This window comes from Delphinapterus leucas, chromosome 8, assembly GCF_059928025.1.
Source record: "Delphinapterus leucas isolate spDelLeu-1000000601 "Yukka" chromosome 8, BTC_Dleu_Yukka2, whole genome shotgun sequence".
Classification (NCBI taxonomy): Eukaryota; Metazoa; Chordata; class Mammalia; order Artiodactyla; family Monodontidae; genus Delphinapterus; species Delphinapterus leucas.
Window position 1 is genome coordinate 29,325,438 of NC_143136.1, and position 18,974 is coordinate 29,344,411.

Here is an 18,974-nt window from a genome sequence, read left to right on the forward strand (position 1 = left end):
TGTTTGTATCATCTTTAATTTCTTTCATCAGTGTCTTATAGTTTTCTGCATACAGGTCTTTTGTCTCCTTAGGTAGGTTTATTCCTAGATATTTTATTGTTTTTGTTGTAATGGTAAATGGGAGTGTTTTCTTAATTTCTCCTCCATATTTTTCATCATTAGTGTATAGGAATGCAAGAGATTTCTGTGCATTAATTTTGTATCCTGCTGCTTTACCAAATTCATTGATTAGCTCTAGTAGTTTTCTGGTAGCATCTTGAGGATTCTCTATGTATAGTATCATGTCATCTGCAAACAGTGACAGCTTTACTTCTTTTCTGTTTTGGATTCCTTTTATTCCTTTTTCTTCTCTGATGGCTGTGGCTAAAACTTCCAAAACTATGTTGAATAATAGTGGTGAGAGTGGACAACCTTGTCTTGTTCCTCCTTGATCTTAGAGGAAATGGTTTCAGTTTTCACCATTGAGAACAATGTTGGCTATGGGTTTGTCCTATATGGCCTTTATTATGTTGAGCTAAGTTCCCTCTATGCCTACTGGAGGGTTTTTATCATTAATGGGTGTTGAATTTTGTCGAAAGCTTTCTCTGCATCTATTGAGATGATCATATGGTTTTTCTCCTTCAATTTGTTAATATAGTTTATCACATCGGTTGGTTTGCGTATATTGAAGAATCCTTGCATTCCTGGGATAAATCCCACTTGATCGTGGTGTATGATTCTCTTAATGTGCTGTTGGATGCTGTTTGCTAGTATTTTGTTGAGGATTTTTGCATCTATGTTCATCAGAGATATTGGCCTGTAGTTTTCTTTCTTTGTGACATCTTTGTCTGGTTTTGGTATCAGGGTGATGGTGTCCTCGTAGAATGCGTTTGGGAGTGTTTCTCCCTCTGCTACATTTTGGAAGAGTTTGAGAAAGATAGGTGTTAGCTCTTCTCTAAATGTTTGATAGACTTCACCTGTGAAGCCATCTGGTCCTGGGCTTTTGTTTGTTGGAAGATTTTCAATCAGAGTCTCAATTTCAGCGTTTGTGATTGGTCTGTTTATATTTTCTACTTCTTCCTGGTTCAGTCTCAGAAGGTTGTGCTTTTCTAAGAATTTGTCCATTTCTTCCAGGTTGTCCATTTTATTGGCATATAGTTGCTTGTAGTAATCTCTCATGATCCTTTGTATTTCTGCAGTGTAAATTGTTACTTTTCCTTTTTCATTTCTAATTCTATTGAATTGAGTCTTCTCCCTTTTTTTCTTGATGAGTCTGGCTAATGGTTTATCAATTTTGTTTATCTTCTCAAAGAACCAGTTTTTAGTTTTATTGATCTTTGCTATTATTTTCTTTGTTTCTTTTTCATTTATTTCTCATCTCATATTTATGATTTCTTTCCTTCTGCTAACTTTGGAGTTTTTTTGTTCTTTCTCTAATTGTTTTAGGTTTAAGGTTAGGTTGTTTATTTGAGATGTTTCTTGTTTCTTGAGGTAGGATTGTATTGCTATAAACTTCCCTCTTAGAACTGCTTTTGCTGCATCCCATAGGTTTTGGGTCGTCGTGTTTTCATTGTCATTTGTTTCTACATATTTTTTGATTTCCTCTTTGATTTCTTCAGTGGTCTCTTGGTTGTTTAGTAGTGTATTGTTTAGCCTCCATGTGTTTCTATTTTTTACAGATTTTTTCCTGTAATTGATATCTAGTCTCATGACGGTGTAGTCGGAAACGATACTTGATACGATTTCAATTTTCTTAAATTTACCAAGGCTTGATTTGTGACCCAAGGTATGATCTATCCTGGAGAATGTTCCTTGAGCACTTGAGAAGAAAGTGTATCCTGTTGTTTTCGGTTGGAATGTCCTATAAATATCAATTAAGTCCATGTTGTTTAATGTATCATTTAAAGCTTGTGTTTCCTTATTTATTTTCATTTTGGATGATCTGTCCATTGGTGAAAGTGGGGTGTTCAAGTCCCCTACTCTGATTGTGTTACAGTCGATTTCCCCTTTTATGGCTGTTAGCATTTGCCTTATGTATTGAGGTGCTCCTATGTTGGGTGCATAAATATTTACAACTGTTATATCTTCTTCTTGGATCGATCCCTTGATCATTATGTAGTGTCCTTCTTTGTCTCTTTTAATAGTCTTTATTTTACAGTCTGTTTTTTCTGATATGAGAATTGCTACTCCAGCTTTCTTTTGATTTCCATTTGCATGGAATATCTTTTTCCATCCCATCACTTTCAGTCTGTATGTGTCCCTAGGTCTGAAGTGGGTCTCTTGTAGACAGCATATACATGGGCTTGTTTTTGTATCCATTCAGCCAGTCTATGCCGTTTGGTTGGAGCATTTAATCCATTTACATTTAAACTAATTATCGATATGTATGTTCCTATTACCATTTTCTTAATTGTTTTGGGTTTGTTATTGTAGTTCTTTTCCTTCTCTTGTGTTTCCTGCCTAGAGAAGTTCCTTTAGCATTTGTTGTAAAGCTGGTTTGGTGGTGCTGAATTCTCTTAGCTTTTGCTTGTCTGAAAAGCTTTTGATTTCTCTGTCAAATCTGAATGAGATCCTTGCTGGGTAGAGTAATCTTGGTTGTCGGTTTTTCTCTTTTATCACTTTAAATGTGTCCTGCCACTCCCTTCTGGCTTGCAGAGTTTCTGCTGGAAGATCAGCTGTTAACCTATAGGGATTCCCTTGTGTGTTATTTGTTGTTTTTCCCTTGTGGCTTTTAATATTTGTTCTTTGTATTTAATTTTTGACAGTTTGATTAATACGTGTCTTGGCATGTTTCTCCTTGGTTTTATCCTGTATGGGACTCTCTGTTCTTCCTGGACTTGATTGACTATTTCCTTTCCCATATTAGGGAAGTTTTCAACTATAATCTCTTCAAATATTTTCTTAGTCCCTTTCTTTTTCTCTTCTTCTTCTGGGACCCCTATAATTCAAATGTTGGTGCATTTAATGTTGTCCCAGAGGTCTCTGAGACTGTCCTCAATTCTTTTCATTCTTTATTTTTTTTTATTCTGCTCTGTGGTAGTTATTTCCACTCTTTTATCTTCTAGGTCACTTATCCGTTCTTCTGCCTAATTTATTCTGCTATTGATTCCTTCTAGAGAATTTTTAATTTCATTTATTGTATTGTTCATCATTGTTTGTTTGCTCTTTAGTTCTTCTAGGTTCTTCTTAAACATTTCTTGTATTTTCTGCATTCTATTTCTAAGATTTTGGATCATCTTTACTATCATTACTCTGAATTCTTTTTCACGTAGACTGCCTGTTTCCTCTTCATTTGTTTGGTCTGATGGGTTTTTACCTTGCTCCTTCATCTGCTGTGTGTTTCTCTCTCTTCTGATTTTGCTTAACTTGCTGTGTTTGGGGTCTCCTTTTCACAGGCTTCAGGTTCATCGTTCCCGTTGTGTTTGGTGTCTGCCCCCAGTGGCTAAGGTTGGTTCAGTGGGTTGTGTAGGCTTCCTGGTGGAAGGGACTTGTGCCTGTGTTCTAGTGGATGAGGCTAGATCTTGTCTTTCTGGTGGGCAGGACCATGTCCGGGGGTGTGTTTTGGCGTGTCTCTGACCTTATTATGATTTTAGGCAGCCTTTCTGCTGATGGCTGGGGTTGTGTTCCTGTCTTGCTAGTTGTTTGGCATAGGGTGTCTAGCACTGTAGCTTGCTGGTCGTTGAGTGGAGCTGGGTCTTAGCGTTGAGATGGAGATCTCTGGGAGAGCTTTCGCCGTTTTATATTATGTGGACCCAGGAGGTCTCTGGTGGGCCAGTGTCCTAAACTCGGCTCTCCCAACTCAGAGGCACAGGCCTGGCACCTGGCCGGAGCACCAAGACCCTATCAGCCATACAGCAGGGAAAATCTGCAATCTTTTCCTCTAAGATCAGGAACAAGACAAGGATGCCTCCTCTTAACTACTTCTATTCATATAGTACTGGAAGTCCTTTTTGGACAGAAAGATCTTATTCCTGGATTGTCATAATGACTTGATGATGATCAGTTAACCACAATTTGACTTATTCAGGAAGTCCGGAGGGCAGTCCTGTAACAGTTATATCCTAGGGCAAGTTATTGAACTTCTCTGTATATCAATTCCTCATCTTCTTCAACTGTTTTATAAAAATGTTAGCCACCCCTCTTCAGATTTATGGTTTTCAGTAACACTGTCTTGATCTCTCAAGAATGATGGTGCTGATAAAGAGTTCAAAGACGTAATCATAAGAATGCTTGCCAGGCTTGGGAGAAGAAAGGAGGAACTCAGTGAGAACTTCAACGAAGACCTCTGAATGCAAAGGCCATACTGCCTGTGGTTTATCTTCCCATATTTCTGTAGGTCAGAAATCCAGCTTGGCCTGGCTAGGTTCTCTCCTCAGAGTATCATAAGACTTCTTGCTGTGGTAGGCCTGAAGTCCTATTTCCTTGTTTGCTATCAGCCAGAACCACTCTTAGCTCCTAGAGGCTGCCCACATTCCTTGCCCTGCAGTCTTCTTTATCTCCAGTTCAGAAACCACCTAGTCTAATTCTAAACATCATGTACTTCCTAGAATTTTACAAAATAATGATGCTAGTTTGATTCAAGAGGGGTGCAGTTACATTTCATACCATGTCAAAGATGTGGTTTACTTTTTTCTGAAAGAACTTGAAGGGTAAAGATAGTTGCTTGTACATATATTGCTAGATACCCAGCACAGGCTAGGCAAGTGGTAAATGCAGAATAAAAGTATGGAACACATACATTACGGAGTGGTAATTTCAAATGAAGTCCTATCTCAAGAATACTGTTGTCCTGTATGTTCTCAGGATATGGAAAGGAAAAGAAAGAGGTTTTGTACTGCCATGACTTATACTTTGCTTCTTACTGTCTCAAATCCCCATGTGCCTCTTTTGGACAGGCAGGATTCTTAGTACCTGCTCTGTTGCTTTCTTACAGGCCCTTACTGCTCAGGCCTGACCAGATTAACTTCTGGATTAGTTTTCTAGCTGCTGCCATTACCAATTGCCACAAATTTATATCACCCTTATTTATCTTTATAAATTATTATCTTACAGCTCTGTAGGTTAGAAGTCCAACACAGGTCTCACTGGGGACAAAATCAAGATGGGGGCTGTGCTCTGTTGCTTTCTGGAGGCTCAAGGGGAGAATCCATTTCCTTGTCTTTTCCAGCTTTCAACTTTGCCCACATTCCTTGCCTCCTGACCCCATTCCTTCATCATCAGAGCTGTTGAGTCCTTCACCTGCTGCCATCTCTCTGGTTTTCTCTTTTAATTCCCTCTTCCACTTTTGAAGACCCTTGTGGTGACATTGGGCCTACCCAGATAAATCAGAGTAATCTCCCTATCTTTAGATCAGTCGATCAGCAAATTAATTCCATCCACAACCTTAACTCCCCTTTGTCTTTGAACCTAACATATTCACAAGTCCTGGGGATGAGGTGTAGATATCTGGGGAGGGCCATCCATTATTCTGCCTACTACAGACTCTTTAAATTGATAGCTCAGCTTGACCTTCTTTTCAGCCTAAAAAGCAGATATGGCTAAGAGCCTGGGCTCTGGAGTCAGGCTACTTGGGTTCAGATTTTGGCTTTGCCTCTTTTTGATGAGTATCTCATCTGGTAGTGGGGATAAGAATGGTACCGTCTTTATATAGAGTTCTCGTGAGGATGTTAACTTTAAAAAGGAAATACCTACAAAAAGAACTTCCTGGCTTAGATCTTCTTCCTCAAAGCTGTTGAGATGAAGGACGGAGAAAAGAAAGAAGGGAGGAAGGGAGGGAGGGAGGGAGGGAAAGAAAGAGAGGAGGCAGTGGGCAGTACTAAGCCTGCCTTCAGGACAGGACAGAGTCGTGCAAGTCAAATACTAAATTCCCTGCAGGCTGTATTGCTTTTTCTTGTACCAGTGACATCAAGTACTTGCTTTTAAGGAAAATTTATCACTGTTTTATAGTAAATCAAATCCCCTTTCAATGGAACTCTAAGAGATTATCCAAGTATCTTTCTCATACCAAATCAGAGCCTGAAATAAGTGGTTATAGTTAGAATTACTATTATTCAACACGTTATTGGATTAGATCATTTTCTACTGTACCTTTCCCTTTTTTTTTTCATTTTACCTTTGTTCTGTTTTGCTTCATTTCCTTGAGGTTCTATCCTGCATGTGTACCTGTTTATGAAATGAACACAAAAGGTGTGTGGAGAAATGTTGGGATCAGGGGATAGGGCCAGTTTTTGTTTGTTTGTTGTTTGTTTGTTTGTTTTGGGAATGAACAAATACAGGGAAATTCTGCACTGAACAGGAAACCTTGCTAACCCGAGCAGGACAGCTTGCTAACATCCCAACAAGAGTTTTGGACTGTGAGGGTATCTCAGGCCTCAGGGGATCGTGGGAACATTCTCCCAGGTAGGAGGGTGGCCAGTTTCTAGAAGAGGATCTGAGGGAGGATGTACACCCAGAGCTAAGAATGACTGCTGTCTGAGGTGCTGACTTCACTAGGATTCCAGCCAGAACCTGAGATTGTATGTAGGCTTTGGGGATATGGAAATGGCCACTCTATTAGTTATAAGTACAGAACTCTAATTCAGACTGGTGTTAGCTTCCAAAGGTATTTATTAGCTCTAATAACTAAGAAGAATAGAAATGGATTTGTCTTTTGGCTTGGCTGGGTCCAGGTTCTCAGATGTATTTCAACAGGACTAGAAACTCTCTCTTCCTTTCTACCCCCAGCCCCATTTTTCTCTGTTGACTTCGTTCTCAAGCAGGCTCTTTCCCACATGGCCATATGGACACCAGCAGCTCCGGGCTTCAGTATTAGTATCTTAGCCCCAGTGGAAAGAGAGCTTCTCTCTTCCAATAGTTTCAGCAAATGTCCCAGAGCTGGCTGTCATTGACTTTTGTGGGTCACATGACTGTCACTAAAGCAGATCACTGTGGCCATAAAACTTCAGCCTTAGGAGGAGGGTCAGGCCCATACAATTGAGAACGCAGAAGAGTTGCTGTCCTGGGCAAGATCAAGTTGGTGGTGTCAGAAGAAGGGGGAAGGAGTGAAAACAACCACTGCATCAGCTCTGAGGCTGACAAAGGCACTCAGCGGTGGACGTCGGGTACCAAGAAACAGTTCAAAAGAGTGGGCTTATAGATCTGCCTGGGTTCTCACCCCATGGCTGCCACTCACTGGCTGTGTGACCCAAGCCTCAGTGTCCTTATTTAGCACATGTACACAAAAGGGGTGCAAAGATTTACCATGGAAGGCTGCTGAGGATATTATTGGGGTGAGATTGGGGAAATAGCTAGCACATGCCTGCATATGATACCATCCTTAATAAACATGAGCTTTTTCTCGACTTGAATATAGAGTGTCTATATAGACCTGCAGGTATCACAGGCAGCATTTCTGGGCTTCCATTGTAAAGCTTAGGACTGAAATCTGGGTGTTGAAATGTTATCAGAGTTTCATCATTCAATGGTACAGGCTAATCATTCTTTATTTACCCTATACGGACATGACACGTCATTTCCAACACACTTTTACATTCATTTCTTCTTTAATAATGACAATTTCGATAATAATAGTTAATATTCATCGAGATCTTACCACGTGCCAGAGAATTTTCTAAGCACTTTACGTAGATCATCTCATTTAATCCTCACAACCAATCTATGAAGTAAGTGCTGTAATCATCCCCATTTTGCTGAGGAGGAATTAAGGCACAGAGAGGTTAAGGTGCTCAGAGTCATACAGCTACTGGAAGAGCTGGGATTTGAACCCAAGCAGTCTGGCTCCTGAGCTCACCTTCTCTACACACCTTATTTCTCAACACACATGCACTGCCTCTCTTTAAGGTGGGGCTAATTGTTTTCTAAGGGGTGATGGAAGTTAAGTTATTTACCCAGATCTCTCTAATATCCTTGTTATTTTTATGTTTCCTAGGTGTTTTTCCAGGTCTGACCATCTTGCCCTCCATATGAAGAGACATATCTAAAAAACCTAAAGGCCACAGTTGCCATGGCGCCGGCCATTGTCTGAAGGAAATGCCATGAGGCAGGGGGCTGGACTTCAGGCGGGGACCCATTGCCTCGCAGAAGAAAGTTCTCACTTATTAAACCTCTGTGTACACACACGCACAGACACAGACACGCACACACGCACTCACACATAGACACACAACACACGCGCACACACACACTGTCATGCACTCAGCTATATTTAAAATATATACGTCTATTCTTTATGCCTTGCCCTAGCCAGATGGTAGAAGACGAAGAAGAAGGAAACCAGGTGAACTCAGCAAGGCAGTCTGGCTGCTTACTTCAGCACTATTGGAATTATTTCCTGCTGTTGCCAATGGAAATCAAAGAAAATGGATATGACGTCTCTGCAGGTGGACGGCAGTAAGAGGGGCTTATTTAACTTGCTTCTCAGTGCAACTTGATAGGAGAATACAACGTCTTAAAGTTGCATATGTGTAGCACTAATGTTTCTTTTTAAATAGTTGGGGGAAAATGACCTAGAAAACCAAATTGCAGTTTGGTAGCCAAAATTAACTCTTGGTTTATTTGTCCTTTGTGTGTGAAAAGTCCTACTATTCCGTGCGTCCGACTTCCTCACAGAACTGTTGATCAGTTTTGGTTCTTCTTAGTACTATTGAGATCTATCCAGTTGATACCAACGGCCTTAGTGGCGGCAGACTCTGGAATAACTCCTTACACCTTTCTGGCCTGCATTTCTCTAGACTTCACTCTCCAGGGAGGAGTTTTCTTTTCTTACTTTTTGACTCTCTTGCACACCATATGCACTAGGGATTCTGGAAACTTCTAGCATGACTGCAAAGTGGCCAAGAGAATAAAGTCCTTGATGATAAATCACAGTATATCCCTTGAGCCTCACCTTATTGCCAGTGCTAGATTTTTTCTTTTTAATCTCTGTTTTTTGCTAACGAAAACTTGAAAAGCTTATTTGGAAGCTTAAATGTTTTATCTTTTCTCCATGGACTAAACCTCTCCAGGACTCTCTCTCGGCACCTGGATGTCCAGCTCTCGAAGCAGCCAGTCAGATGGGACATCACACTTTTCTCATCCCCCTTGAGGCATCCTGACCTCAGCTTACAGTGATCAACCCTGTGCTGTATGTCATTGCTACCCTATAACCAGTTTCAGCATAGATGTTGCTAGTCTCAAAGGGCAGCTGCATATTTAACCGAACTCTGGGTTACGACCTGACAAAAAGCCAAAAATATCACTCTTTCCAGGAGTGGGGAGAACAGAGGATGCCTCCCAAGTCTAGTGACTTCAAAAACCATCACCCTTTCTTCTTCTCTCATACCCACTGAGTCATATCACCCCACTTGTTAAAACACACAGTTCAAAATGCCATTGTGGGAATGAAGGGTGGACATTTAAAGAAAGGGTTGAGATATTTCTCTCATGCTCTGTCTAAAAAGAGAGACATATTTCTGATTTTTTTTTTTTTTGGCTAGGCCCACCATGACTTGTGACCTAGAGCACCCGGGATCAACAGAGGCCTCACTCTTACTCTGCAAGCTGACGCCGAGGGGGTTACATGCCTCACTTTCCATCCCACACACACAATCCAATATCGGCCTCCATCTACCCGCATTCTTAGCTAGCTGGCACTGGCCTCAACTCCAAAGACTGCCTTTAGGACCATTAAATGGCCTATGCAAGCAAGCGGGGTGGTTTTAGGGCAGATTGTATATTTTGTATATTCTGGGACCATCCCTTCAAGACACGTCTAAAAAAACAAAAATGGCATTTGGTCCACCCATGGTTGCTGCTCCTTCATCCAGCTGGCTCCCCTCCTGCCCTCCTTGACTGTTTGACTCATTGACTGTTAAAATGCCACCCCATACCTATTTGGGATGCAAAAGTGAAGTCTTTGAAAGGAAATAATAATGTAAGAAACACAGATACATTTATGACAGCAACCTTCAAGATCCTTGGCATTTGGTTTCTCAGCTTTCTGCAAACTTTGATTTCACTGACATGTTGAAACTACTCGTCTGAGGGCAAAGGAGCCTCCTTATCACAAATGCTGTAGCTGCCAATTGGACACTTGGGGCATTCTGAGGTCTGGCCCTTAAAGTTTTCTTTCCCTTTTTCCTTTTTTCAATTTAGACCAAAAAAAAGAAAAAAAAGAAAAAAGAAAAATGAAACAAAAAAAAAAAAACAGCAAAAAAAAGAAAAACCACCCTAAACACACATACACACAAAATCTGCCCATTTGCCAGAGGCAATTATGTATATGTTAGTAGGAGGGTATTTTAAAAAATCAGTTTTATTCCAAAGATTTAAAACTAGACATGACTTAGAAACCATTTCTGGAGCACTGCTTGCTGACAATCTCATAGTTCTCGACTGCATTCGAGTGCATTTGTAGCCAGTCCATCAGGGCGGACCATGGGATTATATATGAATGTGTGGTGCATCCTTTCTCAATGAAGGATGTGTGAGGGACCTTGTCTCTCAGCTGTATTAGACTGTAGCGCCTCCAGTCAGTGCACTAGATGAAACTTTAGACACCCCAGGTTTTGTTGGTTCGTTGATTTCCCTTTCTAGAGCAGCCTCCAGCATGACTGCACGCACACACCAGTGATGGCGTTAGCCATGGCTGCCACGATTTACAAACGTTCTCTGCCCAGCTGGAGTTGCTCTTGCCTCTCGAAATGCTATTATTATTAAGGGTTTATAATACTTAATTTAATTTTTGAACTGACCAATGCAAGGCTGTATTAAAAAAAAAGTTTAAAAAAAATGCAAAAGAGTAATCATTGCTTGCTCGCTTCCCGTTGTCATCTGTGGTCTTGAAAAGATCTCATTTGAATGTGGCAGAACAAAGGGCATTTGGTCTTCATCAGCGTCTGAAATGTTCGGCAGTTTCTCTCTCTTTTGTATCAGTGAGGTCCTTTGTAATCTGCTCCTGACCTTTCTCTGAGCAGGGTGCACTGAACCTCGATGGTGGGGCTGGCTTGCTTGCTTCAGGTATTTGTTGACTGTGAGAATTGGCCTGAGAATTTGGTGGGCGCTAAGTGTATGGCTTTGAAACTGTTCTTCTCTAGCCCGATTGACACCTCTGAATGATAACCAGTCCTGTCCGTGGTGGGTGGGGTGGGGGGCAAGTAGCCCCAATCATTTTGGAAATGGATTTGTGATCAAGTGTCCATCATCTCTGAAATGGCAGAGATGGTTGGAAAGAGCCTGCTGGCATGAACAGGCTTTCCAAGAAATAACCTGAAGCTAGTTTGCTTCCAAGAGGACAGGTTATTTAGAACAGTGCTTTAACGGACCTTTGAAATACAGTAAACTGCTTTCTCGTTTAAATTGTTACCGCCCAACATTCCAGGGGATCTCAAATTTGAAAGGAAAAACCTGGTACGGTGTTTCTTGAGGTTGTCCTCTCAAGCTCGGTTTATCCAGGGTTCAGAGTTTGACGTATAGGAAAAGAGTGTTTCGAAGCCATTGACAGTTTTCTTTATTTCAGTTTGTGCTTCTTTCTCCTACCACACGGCTGTAAGTCAAAGATGTGGAAACCTGAAATTATAATGCTGCTCCTGGCTACTGGCCTCCTGCCCCATTGATGGTTCATTGCCCAGCTTAATGCCTGGTGGTGATGAGTATTATGTCCCGAAAAAGAGATGTTTGGATTCCATGACAGAGCTGCATTTTATAAAAATATCGGAGACCCCCAGAATGAACTTCATGCTGACCATTTCCCTCTCCTCTCTGTGCTCTCCCTTGCAAAGCCCTTCAAGTATCCCCTGTCCTCCCCTCCTGCACCTCTTGTGCCCTTTTCACATCTTTGATTGCCTGATGATAACAGGGTAAAAAAAGACGGCCAACCTCACGCATGATTAGCAGAACTGATTCCTATGTTTTAAAAACTCTTCTTTGAATCTAGAAGCCAGAGAAGATTTTCTTTTTAAGGATCTCGGTTTGAGATAAGCTTCCAGATTAGCCATGTCTATTTGCATCAAAGGGGAAATAAATGGGACTTTCAGGGTGGCTCAGCCAGTGCATTCAGAACATTCTGCCTATAGCCCCAACTCCTGAATTCTACGGCAAAGTCAAAAGAAATGAACTCAAATGGCAAGAACAACAAATCTTAGTGATTAGTTTTATTGGTTCAAAATGGTTTCCTCTATGGAAGTCACTCCATAAAATCTAAAATATAGTGCAGAGTGCTTTTGGCTTTTCTTTTGCATGAGTTGGTTTTAGGAGAAGGAAGAAGGTTGGGAAAGTCAGAGATGCAACATATTTAACTACAAAAATCAGGTTCATTGTTTCTTTTTGAAAAAAATCTTATGAGGGCCAGCATTTCTGGCCGCAGTTTTGCACCCAGATCTTTGCCAAAGTGAAAATTCGTTAAGTAGAACCTGGTTGAAATCTACTTGCGGAAGCGTCCTCTGGCATCTTCCGGAAGTGGCCACTGCCAAGTGTGGGGTGGAGGGAGGAGGAGGGAATTTGCATTCCGGGTCTGGATTACATTTCGGTAAACATGGTGATATCTCAGTTTGAAAAGGGGCTGGCCTGAGTATACATCGATGCCTCTTTGATGGCCTACTTTCCTCAATGAGGATCTTTGGGAAGACTTGAGACGGAACAACGAAAATGTGTCAAAGGAAGCAAAAACTGCTTGTAAATGTGAGATCCCATGATGAACTGCCTGAGGCTTCAGGGTTTTCTCTTGCTTTTAACACTGGCTTAAATCTCCTCTGTTGATTCCTAATAGATCCTGGAAAAGGGAAAAATAAAGCTGCAATTAACTTTCTTCCGTGCACCCTTCCAGTATAGTACTGTCTTCTTCAGGTGTTTTGCATTTACGTATAAGTCCTCGGGAAACAGGTATCAAAAACGGAGAGAGAAATCCTAGGCCGTCACTTCACAAATATCCCAAACGAGATACTCTTTTCAAACAGGGCTCCCTCTCAGCAGTCACGAGGGAAGGTTGATGTGTTCTTTGTTGGGGACTGTTTATACAATTTTTTTCAACTGTGAGCTTTGGAATCGTAAACTGCTTTGACTCCAGCTTCTGTCTACTGCCATAAAATGCACCCCACGTCAGAATAATGAGGGTGGTATGTGTGCACGCAGCTAGACACGTGTGCATGTGTACCTAATGTACCTTCGCAGAAGGAAAACAGTTAGGCTACTGACGTTTACGAGGAGTAGCCACCAGTGCCTAATATCTTTTGGGGGGGATGGATGCTTATAATTGCCAGTATATTGAAAACACACTGGGAGTTCCACGTAGAGGGGAGGGGCTGAGGGTGGGGAGAGGGGACATTTTAATCCTAGGCCTTTGGACCCGAGGCAGAATGATTTCTGCAAATCTAGGTCCTGAAAGGCTTTGGGGCTCACTGGCTGGTCCTCAACCTTTTTGTTTTTGTTTTTCTCAGCATGCATTTTCTATCTAAACCCAGATTTAGTTGAATTTCTTGATCTTTCACTTCTGCTTCATTCCAGGGAGGAAAAATACACCTGTTACGGCCAAGATCTCCTTGCTAACACAGAGGCAAAAATAAATGTTTAATGTTTTTGAAGCCTCCCCCTTCCTTTCCATAAATGCCCCCCAAACTCCTTCTCTCCTGTCACCCTCTCCCTCCTCCTACCATGCAACCTCCCAGCCACTGCCACTTTTCTTTCAACTCTCTATCATGCTCGTAACAGTTGCTTGAAGAACTTTATTTTTGCACTGTACGTTTTCTTTTTGCCAGACGTGTCTAACAAGTGTGTTTGGAGAGACCTACTCCCAGCCCTACCCCTCCCACACCTCCCTCGGTCACACGCTCTCTCTCAGGCCTTCTCTGGTATTTATAATATATCACAGAAGTACCCAGTCTTATAGCCCTCGGTTATGCCTTTTTTTGACATTTTATTTTTTTTAAGCTTTTTATATATATATATAAATATATTACTTTGTCAAGTTTTTTTGCTGTACAAAAGTCTTAAGATTTAAAACTATTATTTGTATTATATGATGGTGGTATGTTAATGTTACAAAATTATTAATGAAGAAAAAATTTATTTTTGTTACTGGTCTGTTTCATAATTCTTTTTTAAATTGGTATATTGTAAGATATCTATGCAAAAAATGTTATGTGACGCATTTTTATTTAAGAATGTAATATGTGTAATAAACAGTAGAATGTGTTTGGCCTTGGAATGCCTTACTGTATTTCTCCTTAGCTTATCTCACCAGGGAGAAAAAAAAATCCTCAGAGAGATCCAAACGGGTCCTTATATACCTCATGAGAGTTTTCTTTCTCAGAGAGAAAAAGGGAAGGCAAGAGATTGTATTAGGTATTTTTCTTCATTTGGGAGGCTGCTGGGTGTGTGTGTGTGTGTGTGTGTGTGTGTATGTGTGTGTGTGTGTGTGTGTGTGTGTATTTTATGGTTTCAGTGAGACAGCTCAGAGCCCAGATAAGAAGGAACACTAAAGACAGTTTATTTCTTTAAGGGGAGGTAGAGAGCAAATGGTTGGAGGTTATGAAAAGCAATATTTTCGAACGAGGTGGGTTGTGGGATGTCATTTGTTTAGGGGGTTAGGAGCAGCTTATTGAAAGCAGTTTATTTGGTGAGAGAAGGGGAAGATTTGTTCTGGGATAGCATTAAATGGAGCAGCTTTGGAACGGGTAACTTGAACCACTTGGTGCAGGAGAGAAGAAGGCAAATGTGAGAAGGAATAATTGAGGTGAGGGGTTGAGGAATCAATTTATAGGAGTTTGGTGACAAAGTGGGGAAGAGAAGGCTAACCAGAGGCAGAGCCATGTGGGCGGCTAGGCGTAAGTACGAGAAGGTAGATGCAGATCTAAGCAGCGGCAAACACTGACAAGAGGGAGATGGAAGGCCTAGGGAGAATCCTCAGAACTGAAAAGAATACTTACTAAAATCTTCTCTTCCCCACACGACTTCCAGGAAAGAACATCCAAGTAAGCAGAAAGGTAGAGGACCTAACTGCTGTTACAATCCCAGCACCCCTTGCAGGGCGAATCTCCGAGAAAAGTGGTATCATTAACTGGGAGCAACAAACGAACACATTTGTCACCTACACTGGACACAGTGCTACTCAAGCTTTCTTTTCACGCTTTGGACTTAGGGAAACGGATGCAGTGGTGAATCACTTCTATCCCTCCTCAGACGAATGTGACGAGAAACTTTTCGATCAATCTTCACATTAAAGATCGTGACTATGGTGACCAAACTTGCTGCCTGGGCACATGCATATCTGTGAACAGGAAAACGGATGTGAGGAGTGTTGCAGGGGGCTGGGAAGGGAGGCTGAGTGCTTGTGGCCTCACCCTAATAAAACTTAAGGGAAAGAGAACAGTAGATGCGTCAGGGGCCGGGAAAATGGTTTTGAAAGTTGTAAAGATCTGCGGCCACATCTTTCAAGTAAGCAAGTGAGCTGGGCAAAAGGGCAACCCAAAGCCAGCTGACAAGAAGCTACAGGCTCCAGTGGGAAGAGAACCAGCCCTGGAGTCCACAGCCCCACCTCCTGGTCCCTGGTCATTTAGTAGGTCCGTGCCTAGCGGAGTAATTTAACCATCTCATAACCAAAGTCATTGGCTTAGAAATTTCTTTGCGCGAGGAAGGATAAGATAGTTTTGCAGTGTTACTTAGAGCATGGCTTATTTTTCCGTAAGAATAAGCCTGACATGTCAAAGCATATCAAATTGAACATTTTAGGTGGGGGACAACCTACACCCCACTGAGATGATAAGAGGGGAAGCTGGTAAGTCTAATATTTTTGCCATAAGGAAAGGAGATGGTTTACATAAGTGAATATTCTAGATGACTGAAGCTTCCACATTTAGAGACATAACTTTTATTTAAAATATGTCTAAAAATACATTACCCACTTCACAATTTTTCTAGCATCCGTTTTTGCCGTGTAACATAATTCAGGGATGATTCCAGACTGTCAGGTTGTCTGACCCCCAAACTAAATGACTCCAGTCTTTACCCCGAGTGACTCTACTTCCTCTGCTGTGTCCTCCCTATTTGCGAGTTGCAGGTTCTTTGTGTTGCCTGCTAGCAATATTTATCTCCTCGTCAACTCACAGATCAGAGAAGCAAGCTTGGCCACTTAGTAAGTGCAAAATATAAGTATAATTCTAGTTCAACAGGCAGTAGTCAGAAAGTGTAACCTGGGTAAACCTAGGGGAGTAAAGTGCATAGGCTTTGTCACAGCTCTAATCTGAGGTTATGTATCCGACTGGAAATTCTGTGCTAATGGAAAGGAACCTTGTAAAAAGCAGAGCTCGGTGGAATTGATAAATAATTTATTATAGCTAGATCATCTTCCACTTAGGATTATAGGTTTAGAAGGGGAGATGGTTAAAACTTTTAACTGAAATGAGATTTTGAGGTGACTGGTGAATGATGATAGTGTTTTGGGTTACCCTTGATAAGCCAATTTGTGATTCCTTCTTCAACATTAAACATTTTATCCCAGCTGTTCAAAGCTATCAGTACTGACTGGCTTGAACGTCAATTCAACCTATTGTTTTCTTAAAATTCTGCCTGATCTTAAAATTAACATAATTATACATACTACCCCACTACATTTAAAAATACTGAAATGACAAAAGAGCTACAAGGGGGCTTCCCTGGTGGCGCAGTGGTTGAGAGTCCGCCTGCCGATGCAGGGGACACGGGTTTGTGCGCGGTCGGGGAAGATCTCACATGCCGCGGAGCGACTGGGCCCGTGAGCCATGGCCGCTGAGCCTGCGCGTCCGGAGCCTGTGCTCTGCAACGGGAGAGGCGACAACAGTGAGAGGCCCGCGTACCGCAAAAAAAAAAAAAAAAGAGCTACAAGGTTGGGGAAGAACAAGATTTGTTTGATTATAATTTTTCCTTCGTGTACACCGCATTTGAGCCGTCCAGCAAGACTGCATAGTAATAGAATAGGTATCGTTCACAACCATGACGCTTTGCCTTCACAAATAGAGAAACTAGGACTGAAAGAGGGCATGTGACTTTGTGAAGGCCCAGGGGACACAGTAAGTGACAGCACTGGCTCGTAGGTCCCCTGACTCGACTTTCCTCTGCCCCTCACTGCTCCTCAGTGACCCAGGAGCCAACTTGATGCTTATGTGTGTCTATCAATAACATCACCATTGACAACACTGACTTTATTTCCCAATTTCCTTACCTTTAGTCACAGACGGTAACCTATAATAGAGATAAAGCATCACTTGCTAGAATTGGAAGGGATCTTGGAGATCTCCTTCAATGCACCATTGTACTTGAGTATACCGGGGCTCAGAGAGGTGGCAACCTGCCCGATGTCAAACAGCATGTCCTTTGCAGAACAGGAGTCAACCCAGGGTTGTGGATACGCAGTAATGCTCAACCAGTCTTGACGTTGTTTCTTAAACTTTAGTCACTTGAGTATGGCCCTCAAGATTCTTGTGATATCTTTGCTCTAATACTTCCTTAATATTTTTCTTTAAATCGACCCACTTTTTAAAATCTTAAATACCTGTTTTAGCTTTGTCCTAAGCAAAAATTTCCTGAAACCACTGATTTGACTGTTTCCTCTTTAAATATAAATGAAAATAAATGTATAATTCAAAATAAACACACACATAATTGTGTTACATTGAAAGCCTCAGTTACTCTTGGTGGTATTGGAGAGGCATCATTCTGTAAAATCTTTTCTGTACCATTTCTCTTTAGCTAATTATTTAGTCCATATGATGCTCCTTGGAGCACATTTCAAATTGAATCTAAAACTAAGTGCATGTGAAAATTTAATAAAGACTGATTTGATGACTGGGAAGTTACTTAAGGACCCAGAGGTCTCTTAGGAGGAAGATAATGGAGCCGTGAGTGGAGTGAGCATGCATTCTCTGCCTTGCTTTCCCATCCTTGGAACACCCATCTTCCCTCAGGGCAAGGCACTCTCAGTGGATGGGCTCATGGCCAGGTCATGCCATTATTCTGGGAATGGAGCTCTGAACACTGGGCGTTGACGGCAGCAAGGAAATCACCCTTTCCTTGTGTCCTCCCCCAATCAATCAATGCCTAGAAACAAATGCATGCTATGAAACATGGCATCAAAAGATGTGTTCACCTTCACAGCATGTTTCCTGGGATCCGCAGCCCACCACCTGTACATGCACACATACACACAACTCAGCCCCCAAAATATTCTTCCAACCAGCTTCCAGGCACCTGATATTCTACTAGTAAAAAATTTTTTTTTGCCTAAACACTTCCCTATTTTAAAACTTCAACTAGCCAGGAAGAGGTAACTCTATACTTTATCCATGATGTGTACCTTAATGTGAATGAGTGTATTCCAACCTTTCACAAGAAAAGACTTTAAGTGCAAGGAAGATGAGAGACATGGGGACTATGGATAGGAAAGTAGGTGGCTAACTTCAGGCCTCAGGAAGGGGCAGGGGTAAGGAGTCAGGCAGGCGTTCTTTGCCCATCACTGCGGAGCCACAGTGTAGGCAAATGACTTCATAATGGGACCGAAGCAAAGAACAGCCCCATCTGAGTGACTTCCAAGGAGGTAGCTGATCAGGTTAAGTCCCAGGAACCTTCTCCTGAAAATGTGTTGAGATGGACCTTCTCTGGGTCTTTTCTTAGATAAGACCTCTGGTGGTAACTCTTTGGGGACAGTGCGTTTTGATTTTGTTGCTTTTGACTCAATCCTCTCAGTTGGCCTTGGCAGCTCATGCCCTGTGCTAAGATGGTCCCTGGCAGAGGTCCTAACCAGGGCATAGGAATGCCAGCCTGTTACTAGGACCTAACAACTTACCTAACACTTTGGGCTTAAGACCCCAGACTGGGCCCTGACCTTGGCTTCTGAGACACCAATGACACCCTCTCTGGGTCAAGTCCTATTTGTTTCTTAAACCTTTGCCGCCTTTATGCCATTGAAGTGCATCCTTCAAGCACAAGTCCCCTGGGACTGAGAGCTTGGAGGGGCCCATGTGAGTCTGCTGTCTGTCAGCAAAGCCCCTTGA

At 41.9% G+C, this 18,974-nt stretch overlaps 1 protein-coding gene across 10 annotated transcripts in view; it reads left to right on the forward strand.

Annotated features, from left to right (window-relative positions):
• KLF7 (KLF transcription factor 7) overlaps positions 1–16,677 on the forward strand; it is a 116,749-nt gene extending 100,072 nt beyond the window's left edge. For 5 of the 10 annotated variants that reach the window (XM_089916463.1, XM_022567522.2, XM_022567523.2 and 2 more), the window contains one exon: positions 7,907–14,142. In XM_089916463.1, coding sequence (XP_089772589.1) covers positions 7,907–7,958 — 52 coding nt within the window. In that variant the 3' untranslated portion in view covers positions 7,959–14,142. Of the gene's footprint in view, positions 1–7,906; positions 14,143–14,178; positions 14,294–14,907 lie in introns of those variants that run through there. The other 5 variants (XR_016394026.1, XR_016394027.1, XR_016394028.1 and 2 more) reach the window with 5 other exon arrangements.
• Positions 16,678–18,974: the final 2,297 nt, after the last annotated feature.